Source organism: Oratosquilla oratoria, chromosome 34 (genome assembly GCF_046742065.1).
Source record: "Oratosquilla oratoria isolate Oo_2021 chromosome 34, ASM4674206v1, whole genome shotgun sequence".
In the NCBI taxonomy this organism is placed as follows: Eukaryota; Metazoa; Arthropoda; class Malacostraca; order Stomatopoda; family Squillidae; genus Oratosquilla; species Oratosquilla oratoria.
Window position 1 is genome coordinate 32,108,968 of NC_134810.1, and position 27,988 is coordinate 32,136,955.

Below are 27,988 nucleotides of genomic sequence, written 5' to 3' on the forward strand. Positions count from 1 at the left end.
AGTCCTTCATTTCTTTTTTTAATTCCGCATTTTTATTTATATATCCATTTTTCAGTCTTTCATTTTCTCCCTTGATCATATTTAGTTTCATTTTCAAATCATCTATCTCCCTGTTATTCTCTTCATTTGCCTTAGCAGGGCATGTCCTTTTGGGGATCCCCAGTGGTGATACCACCCTACTATGTCCAGGCTTTGTTGGTTCTTTTTTCCTCAAATCTCCATTATTTTCTTCCATTCTTACTCAAGGTTCAGTGCTTGTCAATGACATGATGGAAGGAACAACAAGCTATGCCAACATGTTTGCAGATGACATAAAAATCATGAGAATAGTGAAAAACAAGGACTGTAGACTATTGTACTATTTTTGCATGGAGTCAAGAATGAGGAATGAATTTCAGTACCAAAAAATGCTAAGTACTGGAAATGAGCATTAGCTGGAAAAGACCATTCTTAAACAATTTCTAGGGAAGTGAACCCATTACCAAAGCAAAGGAGGGGAAAGATATGGGAGTGTTGATTAAAGATAACCTGTAACCTGATAGACATACCAGCAGAATTATGGGAGAGGCATACATACTGCTGCAGAAGATTAAAGTAGCTTTTCAATGTGATGAAGGGATGAAAAAACTCGTTGAAACTCTGATTTGATCAAGCCTGGAACATGCATCAGTAGTATGGTCCCCACACAGAATGAAGGATATAAGCAAGATCAAGAGAATACAAAGGGCAGCAACCAAACTGGTCTCCAGCCTGGCAGATAAACCATATGAGGAATTACTACAAGCACTGTGTCCAACTTTCAAAGAACAAAGAGAAAGAGGTGATATGATTACAGTATTTAGGTCACTAATGGGAAGGCATGGGAACAAATTAAGAAAGTCCACATGTCTGAAGGATGTGAAGATGTACAGTTTTCCACATAGATGCATAGATACATGGAATAGCTTACATGATATAGCCCAAGCTGGAACAACACATCAGTTCAAATCTAGATATGATAATTGGAAATCAAGGACATAGATTAAATTGGAATCTATGTATGAATTTGAGGCTAGGCATGATAAATGGGAGAGTAGTAGATGAGACCCAATCAACATTGTTCCTTTCCTATATACTACAATTAAGTAAATTAGGTAAATATTCACATATGCTTACACCTATAATTTGAGGCTAGGTATAAATTGGGGAGTAGGAGATGGGACTCAAAGAGTATTGCTCCTTTCCTGTGTAGTACAATTAGGTAAATACAAATCAAAAGATGAATACAAAAAAGGCAGAAATAATTATACAAAAATACATAGACAAGAACTTACTTTGAGAAGGATGTAGTCAACAAATAAGAAGACCTACCAAAATTATTTTACAGACTTGTAAATGGTAAACTAAAGCACAAAGAAGGAATATCCAACATGAAATTTGAAGGAATTATATGAGAATGCATGTACACAAGCAGAAATAATGAATAAAAGCTTTCAGTCAGTGCTCAATCAGGATGAAGTGTATGAGAGATTAGATTGTTGAAAATATTGGAAACAAGGCCTCAGAACCTGATGAGATATCAAATTGGATACTAAATGCAGAGAACTATTGGTGAACGAAGTACTCAATTATATAACTAGTTCACTAGAAGGAGGTTTGGTACCATTCGACTGGAAGTCAGCAAATGTGATAATATATAAAGGAGGTACCACTAAATTACAGATGAGTTTCCTTAACCAGTGCAACAGTGAAAATATGTGAGAAAATAGTGAAAGATCGATGGATGAAATATCTCAAACAAGGAATATTAATAGATATTGGATTTAGAGAAGGAAAATCCTGTATAACAAACCAACTTATTTTTTACTTGGAAGTGACTGATGTGCTGCATGAGGGAGAGGGATTGGTAGACTGTGTATATATATCTATATATATATATATATATATATATATATATATATATATATATATATATATATATACATATATTTGGACTTAACAAAGGCCTTTGACAAAGTGCTACACAAGAAATAGATATAGAAATTGGAAAACATAGGAGGCCTCAGTGGAAACTTATTAGGATGGATAAATTATTTCTTAAAGGACCGATGTATAAGGACAGTAGTGACAGATGAAAAGTTGGAATGAAGAAAAGTAACCAGCTGTGTACCACAGAGCTCAGTTTTGGCTCCTGTAATGGTCCTCATAAATGTTTGACATGACAGAAGAAATTAATAGCTATGCAAATAAATTTCCTGAGAGTGCAAAAATCTTGAAGAAGATGAGAAATGAGGAGGATTGTATAATATTGTACAGGTACCCAGATAAAGTATATGATTGGAATTTGAATGGAAAATTAATTGTAACACAAAGAAATATAAACTATTGCAAATGTGCCAAAGTAAGAATGGTGTATTACAAAATAGGAAATTAAAGTAAATGGTTAAAAAAAAAAAAAAAAAAAAAAAAAAATGGAAAGGACTTGGGTATCATAATCAAAGATGACCATAAAGAAAATAACAGTCAAGACCTACAGTCTGTTGAAAAGTAAAAGAGAGGCATTTCACTACATGAATGAGGACATAATGAAAGCTTGATACAGCCAACACTGGAATACAAAGTGGTGATGTGATCACCATACTTAAAGATGTAATAAAAATTGAGAGAATACAAAAGGCAGCAACCAAGATAATCCTAGGTCTAACCAGCATGATATATGAGGAAAAATTGAAGAAACTGGGTTTTCTCACCTTGGAAGAATGAAAAGAAAGATGTAATAGGATAATTATATTTAAACTGGGTAGAGAAAGTAGACAGAAAAGAATTACTTGTACAAGAAGAAAGCTTGACAAGAAGTCATAGAAAAAATAAATAAAAAAAATAAATAAAAAAGTCAAGAAGTATAACTTTCCACATAGAAGTGTAGACTTGTATTTACCTAGTTGTATCTTACAGGAAAAGGGAGCTAAGCTTATGGTGTCCTGTCTTTGTATCTCTCCATATCTATAGATGATCAAGTCACCTCTTTCTCTCCTTTGTTCCAGAGTCGGCAACTCCAATTCTATCTGTCTTTCTTCATATGAATATTTTGAGAGTTCTGGGGCCATCCTCATAGCTGCTCTCTGGATTCTCTCAATCTTCTTTATATTCTTTTTTGTATTGGGTGACCACAGTGTCACTGCATACTCCAATTTAGGCCTTATCATTGTGACTAGTATTTTCCTTACCATTTCTTCATCCAAGTAGGTAAAAGCCACTTTTATTGCTCTCAGTAAGTTGTAGGTTTTGCTGATAATCTTGTTTATATGTTTGTCAGGGGACATATCTTTTGTGATAATCACTCCCAGGTCTTTTTCAGATCCTTCTTTCTTAACTTCTTTTTCACCAATTCTATATCATCCAGATATCCCCTTTTTTTTTTCTTTTTTTTTTTTTCCAAACTCTATTATGCAATATTTTTCTATATTGAATTTCACTTCCCACTTCTGACTCTATTCCCAAACTCTGTTTAGATCTCTCTGTAATGATTCACAGTCCGTCTCAGTACTCACTTTCTTCAACATTTTTGCATCATCTGCAAAGAAGCTCATATAACATTCCACTCCCTCCTCCATGTCATTCACATATATGGCAAACATTATTGGAGCCAACACTGATCCTTGTGGGACTCCACTAATTACCTCTTCCCAAATAGAATTCTTGTCTCTGAGCACTACCCTCATTCTTCTTTCATACAGAAAGTCCTCCATCGACATCAGTAGTTTACCTTGTAACCCTCCTAGGGTTTCCATCTTTATTAATAGTTTTTTGTGGGGGACTTTATTAAAAGCTTTTTGTAGATCTAGGAAAGTGCAATCGGCCCATCCGTCCCTTTCTAGTAGCCTCAAGTAAAAGCAGATCAAATTTATAATGTGCAATCTTCCTTGTCTGAATCCAAATTGTCTCGGATTTAGTATATTATTCTCCTCCAGATGTTTTATCCATCTATCTTTTATTACTTTTTCATAGATTTTTGCTTCTGTGCTTGTAAGGGAAGCTGGTGTGTAATTTGTTGGGTCATCCTTATTTCCTCCTTTAGAGATTGGTACAATACAGGTACTCCTCGTTTAACGACCTACTCAGTTAACCACTTCACTCCGGACTTAAATCTCGCGGGCAGCAGCCAATGCCAGCCGTACGACGTGTCGTAATAATATTCGCATCATAAAATATAGTCACCGCTTATATTGATCGTTTTCTCTTTCACCCGCGAATTTTGAAAACCACAGAGAATGGGATTCAAGGCACATTTGGGAGAATGTAAAAACACAGGGGCGACTACAATAAATATAATCAAGACGCCGATATGGCAGCGTCGCGAATCCACTTGCTCCTCATGACGCCTACGTAGGCGGCACCGTATGGAAGGGGTTAACGACAACTCGGAGTAACGACGGGCTTTATGACAGACCAATATTCGTTTAACGTAAATCTCCCGAAGTTACGGCGTCGTGTACGATAATTAAGTTGGCTGAGGCAAATTTGTATGATGTTATAAATGAACTTGTACGGTGGATATTAGCTGTGAGGTAAAGTGTTCTGAAGCTTAGGTCTACATTACCATCCTGCAAGGTGGAAAAACTACCTGGGGTACAATATATACCGGTAGTGGTAAATTTTTAGTTTCGACCATGGGCGCAATATAGCAATAGAAAATTAATGATTAATTTTGTAAATTATAATGTATCAACGTAATATGCAATTTTGTGAGCGGAAATAAAAAAAAGGTGCTAAAACAAATTTCGTAAGTAATGAAGTCATGTCGGATGAATGGTACACCATGTTTGTTATGATAGATGCCGATGTCGAGGAAATGAAAGGATGATAAATTCGCCTAACCTACACTAAACTAACCTAACCTGTGTTTGATAAATCATTACCTGCAAATTAAATGTCATCCGGCTCATCCTCGTTGTCGTCGTCGTGAGAGATGTTGGCAGACGACAAGATGGCGTCCCGATCCTATGCTACCGACTTCGTTCATTAGCATATTTTCTTGTAGCATGGTATTTTTTACTTTCATTTCCGCCCACAAAATTGCATATTACGTTGATACATTTTAATTTACAAAATTAATAATTAATTTTCTATTGCTATATTGCGCCCATGGTCGAAACTAAAAAAATACCCCGGTATTCAATATGGAATGTCAGCATACGCGGATTTGGTCATATACGGTAATTTCGGGAACATAACCACCGTAAATAAACAGTAAATAAAGCTTTAATGTACTGTATAAAAGAGGGAAATACACGAAAATAAAGATACATGTATTGCTGGACATTGTACATACAGTACATGTACGTATATGTATACACTTTCGCTTAACGACCAATTCGGTTAATGACGGCGCGCTGGTCCCAATTGTCGTCGTTAAACGAGGAGTGGTTGTATCAGCATTTTTCCAGTTTTGTGGCTTTTTTCTTTCTTTGAGTGAGCAACATATTTTTTGTATATTTTGTTTACTAGTTATTCTTTACATTCTTTTAACCACTTCAATACGGGACTTAAATCTCGCGGGCAGCAGCCAATGCCAGCCGTACGACGTAACGAAATAATATTCGCATCATAAAATATAGTCGCCGCTTATATCGATCGTTCTCTCTTTCACCCGCGAATTTTGAAAACCACAGAGAATGGGATTAAGGGCGCACTTGGGAGAATGTAAAAACACAGGGGCGACTACAATAAATATAATCAAGACGCCGATATGGCAGCGTCGCGAATCCACTTGCTCCTCATGACGCCTACGTGTGCGGCACCGTATGGAAGGGGTTAATATCCAATTTGCTATTCCCTCCAGGCTGTGTAATTTTCTGACATCAAGGTTCGTTATTTGATCCATTATTTCTTTCTGTGTTATTATCATTTCCTTCACCAGGGGGGGGGGTCACTTCTCTCTCTTATACCTGTGGTTTTAGTTTTTTTCTAGTGAAAACTGACTTAAAATGTTTGCACATAACTTCAGCCATTTTGGTATCTTCTCTGTATTCAGTATTCCCTTGGTATAGTTTCATTATTTCCTGATTGCTTTTTAGTTTCCCATTTACATATCTGTAGAATAGTTTTGGCTGATCTTTGCATTTATCTATTATGTCTTTCTCATATTTACATTTTTCTTCTCTACGTATTTTTACATATTTGTTTCTTTGGTTAATATATAATTGCCACTGTCTCTTCTATCTTTTGCTTCACTGCACCTTCAATTAAACCAGCATTTTATGTACACTCTCTCTTGTTTTTACTTTGGTACATATTTTTCCACTCCTTTATAAATCTTCATCAGAATCATCCATTTTTCTTCTTGTAGAATTTTACCAGTTCGCTTCAAGAAAAAATTTCTTAAGTTTCTGAAAGTCTGCTTTGCTATACATCAATCTGCCCTTTCTTTGTTCCTCATTTCTCTTTATATATATTTCCTCTTGAAATTCTAACTCGAGTAGTATGTGGTCACTACACAATTGGTGTCTTTTATTCAATTTTGTCTACTTTTTCAGGTTCTGACATAAATATTAGAACTAGTCTTGATGGTTCTTCATTATTTCTAAATCTAGTGCTCTTTTTTTTTTTACCCATTGTGTCATTGTATGTTTCACTGATCTTCTCCACCTTTCACTGTTATCTCTTCCCAACATATTTCCTTGTAATTAAAGTCACTCATGTGTACTGTATTACTTCCATCCATTAGCATCTTGTTTAATGAAGATTTAGTATCATTTAACATTTTGAAGTGATCTTTTTCTGTCCAAGACCCTGTTTTTGGGGACACATAAATCACTGCAAATATTCTGCTTTTCATGTCATTACATTCAATTTTTATAGTGATCATCTCTACCCTGTTCGTTTCATATGTAAATTCATCACATGTAAGTTTTTCTTAACCAGGAACATAAGTCCTCCACCCCGTTTCACCTCCCTGTTTTTAAACCAGTGATTATATAGTTCATGTCCAATGCTGTTTGGTACTAGTGGACCTCTCAAATTTGTCTCCACAATTCCCATTATGTCTGGTTTAGCTTCTAATAGATAATTGTTTAGTTCATTTAATCCTGAAATCAAACCAATTATATTTGTATACGCCAGTTTTAACTTTCTATACCCTCCATGTTGTTTTCTTGATTTTTTTTTTCTTGAGTACATTTTTTCAGTCTTATATCTAACACTCTCCAATAGAACTGTGTTTTCTCTATCTCCATTTTTTCTTTAGCTTCATTTCTCAATGTCCTAAATTTTTCCCTTTGTCGTTCTTGTCTCTTTTTATCCATATATTTTTATAGTGTTCACCTCTTGCCAGTTTTCCTGTTCTTATTAAAATTTCTTCTACTGCCACATGTGACCTTAATTTAATCTATATTGGTTGAGTTTTCCTTCTACATATTTACCCAAACTGTACACTTCTATTTCCTTGTCTATTTCTTGGTCACTGTCCTGTACTTCTTTTAGAATACTTTTTGCCAATTCTTTGTCCTCTTTTTCTCTCTGGAACCAATTTTGGTTATGTTTTTCCTTTAAACCAGAAATTACTATACATTTTTCATGTCTACTGTATCTCTTACTACGTTTTATTTTTGTTTGATTACCTTGATAAATGCATCTTCAGCCTTCTCCTGCATCTGTTGATGAATTATTTCTTTGAAAATTACACTATCTTCCTTATACTTTTTCCAATCATTTCTAAGCTATTGTAATTAATTTTTTCCTATGTTTTTTCCTACTTCCATGGTCACTGTTTTAATCTTTTCATCTACCTCTTTCCAAGGTTTAACAAATGGAGGAAAGGAAATGGTGCCCCATGAGCATTGCTCCAACCCCATACACTAGAACTAGGTAATACACAAATGTTGATGGTGTGATGGTATTTTGCTTAGCCACTAATACAGTGATCCAAGAACAAGTCTTGCCCAGAGCTGAAACTTTCAGCATCCCTGTACTGTAAGCTGGCACTCCAACTCTGGTGGGCAAGTAGTTACAAATTTACCTAGTTGTATCTTATGGGAAGAGAGCTATGCTCGTAGTGACCCACCTTTGTATCTTTCACCATCAAATTTGTTCTTAAATTCTTGCATAGTTTTTGCACTGTTTCCTCATCCAATTTATTCCAGATATCCAGCACTCTGTGTGGGAAACTATTCTTTTTTAGATCTCTAACTATCCTTTTTAAGTTTCTTTTCATGTCCTCTTTTCTTTTATCCCACTTTAGTAAATTATCTCTATTGAGGACTTCCATCCCTTTCATAATTCTGTAAATGGTCAGATGAAATATTTTGTTTATGGATGGGAGAGTTTTAAGAGGTCTTGAGAACAAATTAATAAAACTAACTGTGCAAAGGATTTGAATAAATAGTTTTTCATGCAGAAGCATTAGTAGTCTGAGTAACTTAGAAAAGAATGTAGACCAAGCAAAAATAGTATATGATTTTGAATCACAGTATAAGTAGAAATAGCTAAAGTTTGAACCATACATGAATTTCAAGCTAGGTATGATAGTTGGAGAATAAAAGACAGGATCATCATGAGTGCTGCTCTTTTCCTGTATGCTACAAGTAGGTAAGTACAGTAATCCCCCCAATATCAGAACTGCCTTTATCCAGACCTTGGCAACATGTGAACATGCCCTATTGCAAATTGGATTCTAAAGGAATGCAAAGAAGAACTAACGGACAAAATACACAACATAATAAATAGCTCACTCAGAGAAGGAAAAATACCTTAAGACTGGAAAAATGCTAACATTGTACCAATGTATAAAGGAGGAAACAAGGAAGAACCCACCAACTATAGGCCAGTATCACTAACAAGCACTATAGCCAAAATTTGTGAGAAAACCATCAAGAATAGATGGGTAAAACATCTGGAAGACAACAATATAATAAACCCAAGACAATTTGGGTTCAGACAAGGAAGATCATGCACCACAAACTTAATATGCTTCTACTCAAGACTAATAGACATAGTGCAAGAAAGAAATGGATGGGCTGATTGTGCCTTCCTAGACTTGCAAAAAGCTTTTGACAAAGTACCACACAGAAAATTACTAAAAAAAAAAACTGGAACACATAGGAGGAATACAAGGGAACCTACTAAAATGGATGGAGGACTTCCTGATTGGTAGAAAGATGAGAGTAGTGCTCAGAGAAAAATATTCAGATTGGAAAGAGGTGATCAGTGGAGCACCGCAAGGATCTGTATTAGCACCAATAATGTTTGCTATTTATGTGAATGACATGGACGAGGATGTGAAACGTTACATGAGCTTCTTTGCAGACGACGCCAAACTGTTAAGGAAAGTAGAAACTGATAAGGACTGTGAAGCACTGCAGGAAGACCTGACTAAGGTATGGAACTGGAGTTAGAAATGGGAAGTGGACTTTAATCATAAGAAGTGTAGCATAATATATTTGGAAAAAGCAAAGACAGAATATCAGGAAAATATACAGTTGGAACTAATGGGGTAAAGAAGGCAGGATCTGAAAAAGATTTGGGGGTAATTATCACAAACGACTTGTCCTATGATAAACAGATTAACAAAATTGTCGGGGAGGCTTACAACTTGCTAAGATCAATAAAAGTGGCATTTGCATACTTGGGCAAAGACATGATAAAAAAAATATTGGTTACATTGATAAGGCCTAGACTAGAGTATGCGGTGACATTGTGGTCACCCAGTACCAAAAAGAATATAGAGAAAATAGAAAGAATCCAGAGAGCAGCAACAAAAATGGCACCTGCACTTGCAAACCTGTCGTATGAGGAGAGATTGGCTAAACTGGAGTTACTGACGCTGGAGCAAAGAAGAGAGGTGACCTACTGACCATCTACAGAATCATGAAAGGCACAGAGGTACTCGATAGAGAGGACTTACTAAACTGGGACAAGAGAAACACTAGAGGACATGGAAAGAAAATAAAAAAACAGCTACAAAAGAGAACTAAAGAAAAACAGTTTTCCACATAGTGGACACTTGGAACAAACTGGGTAATGAAATAGTATGCGCAAAAACCATTCATGAGTTTAAAAGCAAACTAGACACTGCGAGATACAAAGGCGGGACACCACGAGCATAGCTCCCCTTCCCGCAAAATACAACTAGGTAAACAACCCATATGTATCTAAACAGGGTCTCCCAAGTACTTTGAATTGCCTATACAATGTGGTTGATTCCCATATTTGCCATTTAGAGGTATTCATGGTGCCTCTCATCTCTAACTGAATCTGCATGGATTTGGCCACTTCCTTGTCATCCTTCAACCAGTGAACATTGATGATAAAATGGCAATTTTTGAATCTTTGATATCCTTTTTTATGGTGCCATTATGGTTTTGCTACCTGAACTGTCTCCTTGGCCTCTCCACCAGCTAAATGACTCAAGAAAATGTACTGGAGTGGTGGAGCAGAGACAGGGTAGGAAAAGTGATAAACCTTTTACATATGAATATGCCCCAAATCCAAACACTGTGGATCAATTAGTTTATATATGAGAGGTATTACTTTACCTGTACTCATACACACACACAAACTACTAGAATGGATGAAAAAAAAAATGAAGGGAAGATACATGGGGACAGTAGTTCCATAAGGTTCAGTGCTTGCACCAATAATGTTTCTTGTCTGTTAGTGACATAATGGAAGGAAGAACAAGCTATGCCAACATGTTTGCAGATGACACAAAAATCATAAATTAAAAAAACAAAAACTGTAGACTATTTTTGCTTGGAGCCAAGAATAGAAATGAAGTTGAGTACAAAAAATGCAAAGTACTCAAAAAGGGCAATAGTGGCATAAGAACATCCTTATGCTACGCCTTGGGAAATGAATCCATTACAAAAGCAAAAGAAGAGAAAGATTTGGGAGTGTTGATAAAAGACAACCTGTCACTTGACAGACATATCAGCATGATAGTGGGAGAGACATATGGACTGCTGCAGAAGATTGAAGTGGCATTTCTTTGTATAGATAAGAATATGATGAAAAAACTCATCAAAACCCTGATCTAAGACTGTAATATACATGAATAGTATAGTCCCCACGTAGAGTGAAGGATATAAGCAAGATTGAGAGAATACAAAAGGCAGCAACCAAACTGGTCCCCAGCCTGGCAGATAAATCATATCAGGAAAGATTAAAAGCACTAGGGCTGCCAATTTTGAGAGATTGAAGAAATGACCAATGTATGAGAAGCTAACGAAGAAATGAACAGAGAGCTTAATGACCTAAAAAGTGAACTAAGTATGAACAAGAAGTGATAATGAAAGAAAGGAAAATGAAGATGGAAGCAAAAATGAGGAACTGAAAAAAGATGTCAAAGAACAAATACAAGCAGTGACTGAAAAAGTGGGAGGATCAATTAAGGAGGCAGATCTCCTAGAAATAAAAAATCAGTAGAAAGAAGAACAAGAAAATCAGAAAATAACATTTAAAGAAATAGTACAACAGCAGGTAGAGAGAAATGCTAAAGAAATGGTAATTAAAATAATTAAAGAAAAGGAAAACTGGGTTTGAGACACAATGGATAAAAAAAAGTGCATTGTAGTTTATGGTATTAAAAAAAAAAGAGAGAGAAAGAAATTGCAAAGGAAATTCTGAAAGAAGTTCAAGAAGAGGACAAGAACTGAACAAATATATCAAGGAGGTGCATAGAATAGGACAATACTCCAGAGGAAAACACCATAGGCCACTAAAAATTAAACTAAGGACTCAAATGATAGCTGAAGAGGCACTATCAAAAGCAGCAAAGCTAGCAAATAGTGAATATTATAAAAATATATGGATGAAAAAAGGAAATGAATGATGAGGAAATAGAGAAAGAAAAGGCACTTAATTTTTTTTTTTTTTTTTTTTTTTAAGAGAGAGAGTACTGGACCTGAGGCTGAGGAAATGTACATCAAAATAAGGAAACATAAACCAAAAAAGAGAAGAAAATAAAAAAATAGAAATAAATGCAATATAGTGTGATTTCAGGACTAAATGAATTAAACAACTCTCTGTTAATAGAGAAACTAGGCATAATGGAAATTGTGGAGACAAAATTAAAAGGCCCACTACCATCAAATACTGTGGGACAAGGTCTATACAACCATTGGGCAAAAAATAGAATGGAAAAACTGGGTGGAGTCATGTTTTTGACTAAGAAAGGTATAAATGTGACAAAGATAACAGAAGGAAAAAATAATGTGGAATCGATTATGATTAAAGTTGAAAACAAAAATATGAGAAGTAGAAAAATTATAGTAATATATGCCCCAAAAAACATAGGTTTGGACTGATAGTAATCATTCCAAGGTACAGGAAGACACAATGCATTAATTGAGTTATTGAAAGGAGGAGGAAACATAGTAATTATGGGTGACTTTATCTCAAAGGAAATATGTTGGGAAGAAATTACAGTAAAAGGTTAAGAGGAACTTTGGGGAAATATTCTATTGGATATGACCATTGAATACACACTCAATGGGTGAAGGAAAACACCAGATATAGAAACAATGAAGAACCATTGAGACTAGACTTATATTCACATCAGAGCCTGAAATTGTGGATAAAATGGAATACAAGACATCAACTGGGAAGAGTGATCACATACTAATAGAGTTCGAATTAATGAAAATGAGAAACCTAAAAAGGTAAGACTAATGTACAACAAAATGGACTTCAAAAAACTTAGAAAAAAAAATCAAAATGCTAACTGGGAAAATTGTTTAAATGAAGAAACAAAGATGGAAGAGAAATGGAACATATTAAAAAGGAAAATACAAGGAGGGAACAGATAGACACATACCAAAGAAGAAACAAAAAAGGGTATACAGAAAGTGTTAATGTAACAAAAAGTGTAGTGAAGCTAAAGATAGAAGAGACAGAGCCTGGAAAAGATGGAAGAAAAACAAAAATGACCAAATGGCATATATACATGAAACTAAGAAACAAATATGTAAGAATATGCAGGGGAAAAAAGTAATTAAGAAAAAGACATAATTCTACAGATATGTAAATGACAAACATAAAGACAAACACAAAATTGTGAAACTCTGTGAAGGAAATAAAGAATATATAGATGTAGAAATGGCTGAAATTATGATCAAACATTATAAATGTGTATTCATAATTGAAAGCTCACAAAATTGGGAGGAAGGACAGAAAGATCCCCCCCCCCCCTCATGAAAGAAATAATGGTGACACAGAAAGAAATAAGGGACCAAATAAAAAACCTTGACCAGAAAATCATATGGGCCAGATGGAATTGCAAATTGGATATTGAAAGAATGTACAGATGAACTAACAGACAAAGTACACAGGATAATTGATTCTCACTCAAAGAAGGAAAAGTACCACAAGATTGGAAAAATACAAATATTGTACCAATATACAAAGGAGACAAAGAAAATCAAACCAACTATAGACTGGTCTCCCTTACAAGTACAGTAGCAAAAATATGCAAAAAAGTTATCAAAAGTAAGTGGATTAAACATTTGGAGGAGAACAAAATACTAAATTGAAAACAATTTGGATTTAGACATGGAAGATCATGTGTCACAAACTTGATATGCTTTTACTTGAGGCTAATATAAATAATTCAAGAAAGGGATGGATGGGCAGATTATGCCTTCTTAGATTTACAAAAAGCATTTGACAAAGCACCACACAAAAAGCTACTAAGAAAAATTGAAACAATAGGTGAAATACAAGGAAAGTTATTGGAATAGGTTAAAGATTTCTTGAATGGGAGAAAAATTAGGGTGGTACTCGGAGACAAGAACTCAAATTGGGAAGAAATGGTAAGGGAAGTCCCACAAGGCTCTGCATTAGCTCTGATAATGTTTGCCATATGTATAAATGACATGGATGGCATAAAATTGGTACAAAGGAAGTTAAAAAAGTCAACTTGGAAAGGGACCTAGGAATGACTATCACCAATGACATGGCACTAGACAAACAGCAAATTAGTTGGAGAAACTTTCAATTTATTAAGATCAATGAAAGTGGCCTTTCATTACTTGGATGAAGAAATGGTAAAGAAAATATTAGTTACATTGATAAGACCAAAATTGGAGTATGCTGCAACACTATGGACACCTAGTACTAAAAAGAACATAAAGAAATTAGAAAGAATTCAAAGAGTAATGACAAAGATGGCACTAACACTCCAAGTTGACATACGAACAGTATTGGACAAACTTGAACTAGCAACCCTGGAACAAAAAAGAGAAAGAAAAGACTTACTAACCATCTACAGAATTATGAAAGGGATGGAAGTCCTTGGTAGACATGACTTACTAAAGTGGGATAGGAGAAAAACAAGAGGACATGAAAAGAAACTTAAAAAGGATAGTTACAGAAGAGATCTGAAAAAGAATAGCTTCCCACACAGAGTGATAGATATCTGGAACAAAATGAATGAGGAAACAGTGAGTGCAAAAACTATATAAGAATTTAAGAACAAACTGGATGCTGAAAGATGCAAAAGCAGGTCACTTCGAGATTGTGAATCACTTCAGAGAGACCTGAATAAGGTTTGAAAATGGAGTCAGAAATGGGAAGTGGACCTCAACATCAAGAAATATAGCATAATGGAATTTGAAAAAAGAATATCAGGGCAATATAAAATCAGAACAAAGGAAGCAAAGAAAGTGGGATCTGAAAAAGACCTGGGAGTAATCACAAATGACATTTCCCCTGATAAACAAATAAACGAAATTGTTGGAGAATCCTACAACTTGCTAATATCAGTGAAGGTGGCTTTTACCTATCTGGACAAAGAAATTATGAAAAATACTAGTCACACTGATAAGGCCTAGACTGGAGTATACTGCAACACTATGGTCACCCAATACCAAAAAGAATATAAAGAAAATTGAAAGAATCCAGAGAGCAACTATGAAAATAGCCCCAACACTTTCAAAACTGTCATAATAGGAGAGATTGTCAAAACTGAAATTACCTACTCTAGAACAAAGAAGAGAAAGAGGTGACCTACTAACTATCTACAGTATCATGAAAGGCATGGAAGTCCTTGATAGAGAAGACTTACTAAATTGGGATAAGAGAAATACAGGGGGACATGAAAAGAAACTCATAAAAGACAGTTACAAAAGAGACCTGAAAAAACGTCTTTCCACAGAGTGGTTGATGTCTGGAACAAACTGTGCAAAACAGTAGTGTGTGCAAAAACTATACACAAATTTAAGAACAAACTAGACACTGTGAGATACAAAGACGGGACACCACAAACGTAACTCCCCTCCCTGTAAGATACAAGGTACAACTATGTAAATACACACATATGAGCTCTTGTGTTTCATCTGGGAGGGTAATAGCTGTTAATCATGAGTCCAATGCATGATCGAAGACCATGGTAATCACACATACACACACACACACTTCAGCGAATGGACGGCTTGGATGACGTTCTGAAGAAAACTGAAGTCTGTGGATCCCAACGCAAAGAGAAGTGCCTAGTGTTTTTACAGGGTGGGGGGGAAATTGCTCGTGGAGTAGTGGGAAAGTAGGGAAAGAGGAAAAGGGGAGGGATTACTGAGGGAAATGGAAGGAAATGAGGAGGGAGTAGACTTGGCCCAGCCAGACAAGCGAAAGGTAAACAAAAGACTGAGTGAGGATGAAATGTCTAATAAAAATGTAAAGATTAGAAGTATAGAGAGGAGCAATACAGTAGAAAGTGACGAGAATATGTTCCAGGGATTTAAAGAGGGTGGGGGGGACACAACCCCCCCTCCCCCCCGACTGATAAGACTAGAGGAGAGAGTTGATAAGGTGATCGAGGACTTGGAACGTAAGTTAGGTAATGTTGACTCCATTTTCCAGAGAATTGAAAGGTTGGAACAACTAGAGAAGGTTAACAGAAACTTAACTGAAGAAATAGAGGGCCTAAAAAGACAGTTAGGAAATGTAAAGGAGGAGAATGAGAAATTGAAGAAGAATAGTAATGAAAACAGAGAGAAAATAGCTAAAGAAGCTAAAAATTGGAGAACAACCCAAGAAGGGAATAAGGTTTCATTCACTGACATAGTCAAACAGCAATTGAAAGAACATAATGAAGACTCAGTTATTAAAGTGATGAGACAGAAGGAGAATATAGTAAGAGAATTAGCTGACAAAAAGAAATGTATAATTATATTAGGAATGGAAGAGAAACATAACCCAGATAGAACCGCAAGAATCAAGGAGGAAAATGAAAGAGTAAGCAGTTTATTAAAATTAGTCCAGGAAGATGAACCAGAAATTATAAAGGAAATTGAGGAAAAATTCAGACTCGGAAAATATAGTACAGATAAGACCAGACCAATTAAGATTAAATTCAGGTCACAAACAACGGCAGAGAAAATTCTATCCAAAACAGGGAAACTAGCAACAAATGATCAATATAAAAAGGAATGGATAAAAAGAGAAATGAATAAGGAGGAAAGAGAGGCAGAAAAGCAGAAAAGAATTGAAGCTAAGGCAAAAAACGAGGAAAGAACGGAGTCAGAGAAAGAGAGATTCTATTGGAGAGTAGTGAACATGAAAATAAAGCAGTTCGACATACAAAAGAAAAACATAAGGGAAACAGAGAACACAATGGAAGTGGCAGAAAACTAAGAGCGTCTTACACAAATATAGATGGATTGATAACAGGATTGAATGAACTGAATGATTATTTGAAAGAAAAAGAACTGGACATAATGGGAATTGTAGAAACAAAATTAAAAGGCCCACTACCACCCAACAGTGTAGGACATGATGCATACAATTATTGGATTAGAAACAGAGAGAAAAAACAAGGGGGTGGAGTTATGTTCCTGACTAAGAAGGATATAAACGTGAAAGGTGTCATATATGGAAAGAATACAGTAGAGATGATTATGATAGAAGTGGAAGACCGAGATAAGAAGAGCAGAAAATTTGTGATCAATTATGTGCCTCCGAAAACAGCCTCATGGGAGGAGAGTGAACATAAAAGTATGTTAGAGGACACAAAGATAGCATTAACTAAAATAATGGAAGACGGAGGAAGAATAGTTATGATGGGCGACTTTAATTGCAAAGAAATCTGCTGGGAAGAAATGACAGTAAAGAGTGGTGATGACTCATGGGGAAATGCTCTACTTGAGATGATTACTGACCATTCAATGACACAATGGATACAAGAGAACACTAGGTATAGAAATGAAGAAGAACCATCGAGACTAGACTTAATAATTACATCTGAACCTAGAATTGTGGACAAGATTGAATATAAAACACCAATAGGTAAAAGTGACCACATATTGATTGAACTGGAACTTAATGAAGAAAAATATATGAAAAGAAATGAACAATATAGAAAAGGAAGAATGATGTATGAAAAAACAAACTTTGATAAAATAAGAGAATTCTTCCAACAAGAAAACTGGGAAGAAATATACAAAGAAGAAACATCAGTGGAAGAGAAATGGAATATTTTGACAAAAATTTACAAAAAAGGAGTGGAAAAGTATGTCCCAAGACAAAAACAAGAAAAAGAATATGTAAAATGCTGGTACAACAAAAGTTGTAGGGAGTTAAAAGACAAAAGAGACAAAGCCTGGACCAGATGGAAAAAAAGACAGAAGACCTGAAAAATGGAAAATATATACTGGTTATAGAAATGAATATGTACAAAAGTGCAGAGAGGAAAAAAGAAAATATGAAAAAGATGTTATAGAAAAGTGTAAAGATCAACCAAAACTATTCTACAGATTTGTAAACAATAAACTGAAAAACAAACAAGACTTGGAGAAATTAAGACAAGGAGGAGTTGAATACACTGAGGAAATGGAAATGGCAGAAATTATGAACAAACATTTTAAATCAGTGTTTACAAGGGAAAATATACAACCTGAAGAGATTGAGTGGAAAGAAAAAGTCCCCCCTATGGAAGAAATAGAAGTAACAAAGAATAAAATATTGACACACTTGGGTAATTTTGATGTCAGAAAATCGCATGGGCCAGATGAAATAGCAAACTGGATTCTGAAAGAATGCAGGAATGAACTGGCAGACAAAATACATAGCATAATAAGCAGTTCCTTAAAAGAAGGAAAAGTTCCAGAAGATTGGAAAAAAGCAAATATAGTACCTATATATAAAGGAGGAAATAAAGAAGAACCTACCAACTATAGACCAGTCTCTCTAACAAGTACAATAGCAAAAATTTGTGAAAGAATTATCAAAAGTAGATGGGTAAAATACTTGGAAAAAAACAACGTACTAAATCCAAGGCAATTTGGATTCAGACAAGGACGATCATGCGTCACCAATTTAATATGTTTCTATTCAAGGCTAATAGATATAATACAAGAAAGAGATGGATGGGCTGATTGTGCATTTCTAGACCTAAAAAAAGCTTTTGACAAAGTACCACATAAGAAGTTGCTTAAGAAATTAGAATATGAAGGAGGAATACAAGGTAAATTGCTAAATTGGATGGAAGACTTTTTGCAAGAAAGAAAAATGAGAGTAGTGATAAGAGACCAGCACTCAAAATGGAATGAAGTAATAAGCGGTGTCCCGCAGGGAACAGTTCTGGCCCCAATAATGTTTGCTATATATGTTAATGATATGGATGAAGGAATTGAAAGCTATATGAGCTTCTTTGCAGATGATGCAAAACTACTGAAAAGAGTGAAAACTGAAGAAGATTGTGAATCACTACAGAGAGATCTAAATAAAGTGCAAGAATGGAGTAGGAAGTGGGAGATGGAGTTCAATACAAAAAAGTGTAGTATAATGGAATTTGGAAAAAGCAAAAACAGAATAACAGGATCATATAATTTGGGAGAAGAAGGAATAAAAAAAGTAGAAAATGAGAAGGACCTGGGAGTCATTGTTATGAATAATATGTCACCTGAGAAACATATAAATAAGATTTTTTGAGAAACTTATAATTTAATAAGAACAATCAAAGTGGCATTTACATACCTGGATGAAGAAATGGTGAGGAAAATCCTAATCACCCTGATAAGACCAAGATTGGAATATGCAGCAACGATATGGTCACCAAGTACAAAAAAATGTATAAAAAAACTTGAAAGAATACAAAGAGCAATCACAAAACTGGCACCATCACTCTCAAAACTATCATATGAAGAGAGACTACAAAAACTTAAACTACGGACACTAGAGCAAAGAAGAGAGAGAGGAGATTTGATAGCTATTTACAGAATCATGAAAGGCATAGAAATTACTGATAGAGAGAATCTGATAAAATGGGATGACAGAAATACAAGAGGACACTGAAAGAAAATAAAAAAAGACAGCTATAGAAGAGATTTGAAAAAGAACAGCTTTCCTCACAGAGTAATAGACAGTTGGAACAAGTTAGATGAGAAAGTGGTGTGTGCAAAAACAATACATGAATTTAAAAATAGTTTAGATAAAATGAGATATGAAGACGGGACCCCACGAGCATAGCTCCCCTTCCCGTAAAATACAACTAGGTAAATACAACTAGGTAAATACACACATTGGACTAACAGCAAAGATTGGAACTCCGGAAAGAAACACAATTATCGTGGATTTCAGCGACGAGGGAGCACCTGTGTTGTATTAGTAGGGAAGGGGAAAGCTCATAGTGTAGTGGGCAGGTGAAGGAAAAGGAGAAGGGGAAACATTATTGTGGAAAATGGAAGGAAATGAGGAAGGGGACGAATGGGCCCTGGACATCAAAAGGGGTGTCAACAAAAGGTGTGCAGAACACACAGACGAGGTAGAACAGGGGAGCAGAGGTATCAAGAGTAGAAATATAGATAATAGCAGCTCAATGGAAAGAGAAGATAACTACTTTTATGGATTTAATGAGGGAGGAGATGACAACCTCCCCCGACTAGTAAATCTAGAGGAGAAACTAAAAAAAAAAAAAAAAAAATGAACGAAGCATGGGAGGTTAGGTTTAACTAATTAACACTACACAAAGAGTTGATAAGCTGGAAGAACTAAAGAAAATCAAAACCTAACTAAAGAAATAGAAGAATTAAAAAGACAGTTAAAAGAAGTAAAGGATGAGAATGAAGAATTAAAGAATAATAATAAAGAGAATAAAGAGTCCATAGCAAAAGAGGTACAGGGTTGGAGAAAAGTCCAAGAGAACAACAAAATTGAATTTAGAGATATAGTGAAACAACAGATGAAAGAACAAACTAAGGACACAGTTATTAAAGTGATGAGAGAGAAGGAGAATATAGTAAGAGACTTAGCGGATAAAAAGAAATGTATAATTATATTAGGGATGGAAGAGAAGCATAATCCAAATAGGACTACATGAGTAAAGGAGGAGAAGGAAAAGTAAACAAGATATTAAAAGTAGTTGAAGAAGATCAACAAGAAACAGGGAAAGAAATTGAAGAAATATATAGACTATGGAGTCCCAAACAACAGCAGAGAATATCTTATCAAAAACAGGGAAACTAGCAAAAAGTGATCTGTATAAACAGGTATGGATAAAAAGAGAGATGTTTGCTATATATATTAATGATATGGATAAAGGAATTGAAAGTTATATGAGCTTCTTTGTGGGCGATGCAAAATGTTGAAAAAAGTGAACACTGTAGAAGATTGTGAGTTGCTGTAGAGTGATCTCAATAAAGTATGGGAATGGAGTAGGAAGTGGGAGATGCAATTCAATATTAAGAAGTGTAGTATAATGGAATTTAGAAGAAGCAAAAAAAGAATAGTGGAATCATATAAATTGGGAGAGAAAGAAATTAAAAAAGTAGAAAATGAGAAGGACGTGGGAGTCATTATTATGAATAATGTCCCCTGAGAATGATGTAAACAAAAACTTTGGAGAAACTTATAATCTAATAAGAACAATCAAAGTGGCATTTACATACTTGGATGAAGAAATGGTGAAGAAAATACTTGTCACTTTGATAAGACCAAGATTGGAGTATGCAGCGATGACATGGTCACCAAGTACAAAAAAAAATGTATAACAAAACTTGAAAGAATACAAAGAGCAATTACAAAATTGGCACCAATGCTCTCAGAACTATCATATGAGGACAGACTAGCAAAACTTGAGCTACAGACATTAGAGCAAAGATAGAAGACACTTGATAACTATTTATTAAATCATGAAAGGCATAGAAATTATTGATAGAGAGGATCTAATAAAATGGGATAATAGAGATACAAGAGGACATGGAGAGAAAATCAAAAAAGGCAATTATAGAAGAGACCTGAAAAAGAACAGCTTTCCTCACAGGGTAATAGATGTTTAATGGACGTTTGGAAGAAGTTAGATGAAAATGTGGTGTGTGCAAAAATGATACATGAATTTAAAAACAGTCTAGACAAAACAAGATATGAAGACGGGACACCATAAGCATAACTCCCCTTAAGTGTAAAATGCAACTAGGTAAATACAAAAATGTATGGATAAAAAAAATAATAATAAAAAAATAAGCGATGAAGAAAAAGAAAAAACTTAAAAATGAAGTAAAGAAAAAAGAACAGACTGATTTTTTTTTTTTTTTTTTGAATGGTAGTCCTAAGGCTGAGAAAATGGCATATCAGGAAAAAGGAAACAAAGCAGACGGAAAAAGATGAGAAAGGAAAAAAATTAAAGTTAGTGTATACCAACATCGATGGAATTATTTCAGGACTGAATGAATTAAATGACTATCTGGGATTAGAAAAAACAGACATAATGCGAATAGTCGAAACTAAATTAAAAAGTACTCTACCACCAAATACTGTGGGACAAGGTCATAATTGTTGGCCAAAGAATAGAAAGGAAAAACAGGGTTGGGGGAGTATTATTTTTGACTAGGAAAGACTTAAATGTGACAAAGATAAGGAAAAAACAATGTAGAATCAATTATGATAAAAGTTGAAAGCAATTGCATGAAAAGTAGAAAATTTGTAGTAGTGTATGTGCCCCCACAAAACACAGTCCTGGACAGAAAGTGATCATTCCAAACTGTTGGAAGATACAAAATATGAACTAACTAATATACTGAACGAAAGAGGAAATATAGTAATTATGGAGGATTTTAATTCAAAAGAAATATGTTGGGAAGAAATGACAGTGAAGGGTGAAGAAGACCTCTGGGGCAACATACTTGATATGACCACTGAATACACAATGACTCAGTGGATATAGGAAAATACCAGATACAGAAACAATGAGGAACCATTGAGACTGGATTTAATACTTACGTCAGAACCAGAAATTGTGGACAGAATTGATTACAAAATTCCAATAGGAAAGAGTGACCATGTACTAATAGAATTCGAACTAGAAGGGCAAATGGACCTAAAAAGAAATGAGAAGCATAGAATAGGAAGACTAATGTACAACAAAATGAATTTTGAGAAACTTCAAAAATTCTTTTGTAACGCAAACTGGGAAAAATTCCTAAATGAAGAAACAAAGATGGAAAAGAAATGGAATATACTAAAAGAAATTTATAATGAGGGAGTGAACAAATATGTACCACAACAAAAGCAAGAAAGAGTATACATAAAGAACTGGTACAACAAAAAATGTAGTGAAGCTAAGGATAAAAATGGAAAAAAGACAAAAAAATGAGCAAATGGCAAACATACATCAAACTAAGAAATGATCAAGTAAAAATATGCAGAGATGAAAAGAGAAATTATGAAAGAGATATAATAGAAAATGCAAGGAACAACCTAAACTATTTTACAGGTATGTAAATGGTAAAATAAAAAATAAACAAGAAATAGAAAAGCTGCGCCAGGGAAATTATGAATATACAGAAGAACTAGAAATGGCAGAAATTATGAGCAATCATTTCAAATCGGTATTCACAATTGAAAACTCTCCTAACTTTGAGGGAATAGAGAGAGAAAAATCCCCCAATGAAGGAAATAACTGTAACACAGAAGGAAATCAGTGACGAAATAAAAAACCTCAATGTCAGAAAATCACATGGTCCAGATGGAATTGCAAATTGGATACTGAAAGAATACAGAGGAGTTAACAGATAAAATATACAATATAATTAAATATTCACTCAAAGAAGGAAAGGTACCACAGGACTGGAAAAATACAAATATTGTACCAATATATAAAGGAGGAAATAAGAAAAATCCAACCAACTACAGACCGGTCTCCCTAACAAGCACAGTAGCCAAAATATGTGTAAAAGTTATCAAAAGTAGATGGAATAAACATTTGGTAGAAAAAACTATACTGAATTCAAATCAATGTAGATTTAGACAAGGAAGATAATGTACAACAAACTTGATCTGCTTCCATTTGAAACTAATAGAAATAATACAAGAGATGGATGGATGGGCAGACTGTGCCTATCTAGAGCTACAAAAAGTATTTGATAAAGTACCACACAAGAAACTAATAAGAAAAGTAGAATCAATAGGTGGTATCAGAGGAAAATGATTGGAATAGATTGAAGACTTCCTGACTGGGAGAAAAATGAGGGTAGTAATTAGAGACAAATACTCAAATTGGAAAGAAATGATAAGTGGTGTCCCGCAAGGTTCAGTACTGGCTTCAGTCATGTTTGACATATATATAAATGACATGGATGAAGGAGTAGAGTGTTATATGAATTTCTTTGCAGATGATGCAAAAATACAAAAGAAAGATTAGAGGAGGATTGTGAATCATTACAGTTAGACCTGGACAAAATCTGGAAATGGATTCAAAAGTGGGAAGTGAACTTTAATACCAAGAAGTGTATAATGGAGTTTGGAAAAAATAAAAACAGAATATCAAGAAATTGTAATATTGGTGAAGAAGTCAAAAAAGTGAACTCTGAAAGAGATCTTGGAGTAATAATCAACAAAGACATGACACCGGATAAACATATCAATAAAATTGTCAGAGAAACCTTCAATCTATTAAGGTCAGTGAAAGTGGCATTCGACAACTTGGATGAGGAAATCATTAAAAAAAATATTAGTTACACTAATAAAACCAAAATTGGAGTACGCAGCAACACTATAGACACCCAGTACTAAAAAGAATATAAAGAAATTAGAAAGAATACAAAGAGCAGTGACAAAGTTGGCACCAACTCTTTCCAAATTAACATACAAAGATTGTCCAAATTGGAACAACCAACTCTGGAACAAAGAAGAGAAAGAGGAGATCTGCTGACTAGAATCATGAAAGGAATAGAAATTCTAGATAGGATTGATTTACTAAAATGTGACAATGGAAAAACAAGAGGACATGAAAAGAAACTCAAAAAGGATTACTATAGAAGAGATCTGAAAAAAATAGCCTCACACACAGAGTACTGGATACTTAGAATAATTTGGATAAAGAAACAGTGTGTGGAAACACTATTCAAGATTTTAAGAAAAAACTTAATGCTGAAAGATACAAAGATGGGTCACCACAAGCATAGCTCCCTTCCTGTATAATGCAACCAGGAAAATACTTTCAATTTATTAAGATCAATGAAAGTGGCTTTTGACTACATGGATGAAGAAATGGTAAAGAAAATATTAATTACATTGATAAGTCCAAAATTGGAGTATGCTGTGACACTATGGACACCTAGTACTAAAAAGAACATAAAGAAATTAGAAAGAATTCAAAGAGCAATGACAAAGATGGCACCAACACACTCCAGTTTGACATACAAACAAAGATTGGGTAAACTCGAACTACCTACCCTGGAACAAAGAAGAGAGAGAGGAGACCTGCTAAACATCTACAGAATTATGAAAGGGATGGAAGTCCTTGATAGAGATGACTTACTAAAGTGGGATAGGAGAAAAACAAAAGGACATGAAAAGAAACTTAAAAAGGATAGTTACAGAAGAGATCTGAAAAAGAATAGCTTCCCACAAAGAGTGATAGATATCTGGAATAAACTGAATGAAGAAACAGTGAGTGCAAAAGCTATACAAGAATTTAAGATCAAACTGGATGCTGAAAGATACAAAAGTGGGTCACCATGAGCATAGCTCTCTTCCTGTAAAATACAACTAGGTAAATACATACACACAAATAATTAACCAAAACTGTTTTACAGATTTATAAATTGAGACACAGGGAAGAAATCACCAGGTTAATAGTGGGTGGCGAGGTCTTTGTAGAGGTCTTAGCCCAGGCAGAAATAATGAGAGTTTCCAATTGGTCTTCACAGAAGAGTGCAATTTTTTGGAGAAAAGTGAGGGGAGAAAAGAAACTAGGTTTAGCAGATATACCTGTAGAAGTGAGGGAAGTGCTCAATGTCTTGAGATCATTGGATGTGACAAAAGCTTCCACAAAGGTGGAAACAAGGAGACACCACTAAATTATAGGCTTGTATCACTAACCAGTACAAGAGTGAGATTATGTGAAAGGATTGTGAAAGATCGATGGACCAGATATCTTGAAAAGATGAACATTGTGACAGTCAGTTTGGCTTCAGATCTGGAAAGTCATGTGTGTCAAACCTTTTAAAATTTTACTTGAGAGTCATTGATGAGCTACAAGAGAGAGAGGGATGGGTGGATTACATGTACCTGGACCTAGAGAAGGCATTTGATAAAGTACCTCACAGTCGAGTTATGTGGAAATTGGAGCACATTGGAGGATTGAGTGGCAAACTACTAGAATGGATGAAAGACTTTGAAGGAAAGATACATGAGGACAGTAGCAAAGGATAAGAGGTCAAACTGGAGAGCAGTAATGAATGGAGTTCCCCAAGGTTCAGTGTTTGCACCAATAATGTTTCTTGTCTATGTCAATGAAATGATAGATTGAACATCAAGCTATGCCAACATGTTTGCATATCATGCAAAAATCATGAGAAGAGTGAAAAACATGGAGGATGGTAGAATATTGCAAAAAGATCTAGATGTCATTTTTGCATGGAGCCAAGAATGCAAAATGAAGGTCAATACCAAAAAATGCAAAGTATTAGAAATGAACAATAGTAGCATAAGGCCATCTTTAAACTGTTCCTTGGGAAGTGAACCCATTACAAAAGCAAAAGATAAGAAAGACTTGGGAGTGTTGATAAGACAACCTGTCACATAATAGACATATTAGCAAGATTGTGGGAGAGACATATAGACTACTGTGGAAAATTGAAGTGGCATTCCATTATATGGATGAAGAGATAATAAAAAAAAAAACTCATTGAAACCCTGATATGTCCAAGACTGGAATATGCAAAATTGTGAGAATACAAAGGGCAGCAACCAAACTGGTCCCCAGCCTGGCAGATAACCATATGAGGAAAGGCTGGGTCTGCCAACTTTGAAAGGTCAAAGAGAAAGGTGATATGATTACAGTATTCAGGACAACAATGGGGATAGATTAAATTGACAGAAGAGATCTGATTAAATATGTGAGGGCTTTAAGAGGTTATGGGAATAAATTAAGAAAGACCACATGTCAGAAGTATGTGAAGAAACAGTTTTCTATATAGATGTATGAATATGTGGAATAGTTTAGGTGATACTGTATGGCCCAGGCTCAAACAATACATGAGTTCAAATCTAGATATGATAATTGGAAATCAAGGATATAGATTAAGTTGGAACTATGCATGAATTTGAGTCTAGGTATGTTAGAAAATTAGAAAATAGGAGAAAGGACCCAATGAGCATTGCTCTTTTCCTATATACTACAATTAGATACAGTGAGGTAGATACACACACACTCATGCACAATGAACATGGGTAAAATGGGAGAGTCACCATATCAAAAGTATTGATCTTAATATGTGATAAATCTATTCTTTATGCATGTCACACCTCTTTTAACCAGAGTGATCTACAATGTAATGAAGTAGGATTGTGCTATGTTGCCTTGGATAACTGAATGTCTGAATAGGATTTTAGGCTCATTATCCAAAATTGTTTTTAAAGAAGAGTTATCGGGTATGCAAAGCTAATGGCAGTTCTTAACCACTTTGGTATGATGATGCCTACATAGGTGTCATGAGGTGTGAGTGGGTACACAAGGATGCTGGTGTCTTTGTCTTGATTATATATATTTTTTTTGTAGTTGTACATGAGTTACCCCTGGATTCTGTGAACTGGTTTGATCATGTTTTCTGTGTTTATTATTACTCATAGTAAAAGAGAACAAGTAATACAGCAGCAGTGACTTTATATTTTATAATGTGAGTAGTGTGATAAATCGTACACGTGGTGGCTGATGCTGCGCGCAAGAATTTGACTTGTACTGAAGTGGTTAATATCTGTATGAATACTGATATTTTCATATTTATAACATCTTGGATTAGATGTTTTCATTAATATTACAAGATTCATCACCTAGATCAGGTTCTTAACCTGGGGTTTGCAGTACTTAGGTGGCTAGCAAAAGATTACTTAAACATTTAAATCTGCAGAGAGAACATTGTACACGGTTTTTGATGTTAGTGCTTAACTGATGAATAAAGTCATTACAATTTAAACCACTTGATGTCCATTGCAGTACCATCATATATTGAATTAGCCTTAATATATTATGGCTATCTATTCTGTGTCAGCTTAATGGGGGTACTGGTTGATGGTCTAATAACTCGGGGTGTGTAACAGGAAAAAGGTCGAGAACCTCTGATCTAGATATATTGTGAAGAGTTCAAACTTAGTACTACAGATTAGGTTAATAGATATAACTGTGCTTAATTCATTTACTTTTTAATGTTTTTACACATTTTATTTCCATACCAATATATGATATTGTGTGAAGTTTGCAATAGAAAAGTACTGTATAAACAAAACAGTGGTTTCATAGAATGAAGTGATAATGTGATAATGCTAATAAAATTACTGCCTCAACTTTCATTGATGGGAAACCAGCAGCTCCACAGTTAGCTAATAAGTTCTTGGGCCTTCCAATAGATCTTGGAGGGGTACTATTGTTTGTTGTATTTTTGTAGGGTTTTCTGTGTCACTGCCTAATAGGTGGAGGAAAGGGTCACTGGTTGTCAGCTATCCTTTTATAAAAGATGTGTATGTGTGGATTTACTTGTATACAGGATAAGAGTTATGCTCATAGGGTCCCATCTCTGCTTTCCCA

At 34.9% G+C, this 27,988-nt stretch overlaps 1 protein-coding gene across 1 annotated transcript in view; it reads left to right on the forward strand.

The window, feature by feature from the left end:
* LOC143018161 (malectin) overlaps positions 1-20,760 on the forward strand; it is a 397,497-nt gene extending 376,737 nt beyond the window's left edge. The window contains exon 7 of the mRNA XM_076173315.1: positions 7,778-20,760. Coding sequence (XP_076029430.1) covers positions 7,778-7,839 — 62 coding nt within the window. The 3' untranslated portion in view covers positions 7,840-20,760. The remainder of the gene's footprint in view (positions 1-7,777) is intronic.
* The last annotated feature ends 7,228 nt before the right edge of the window (positions 20,761-27,988 follow it).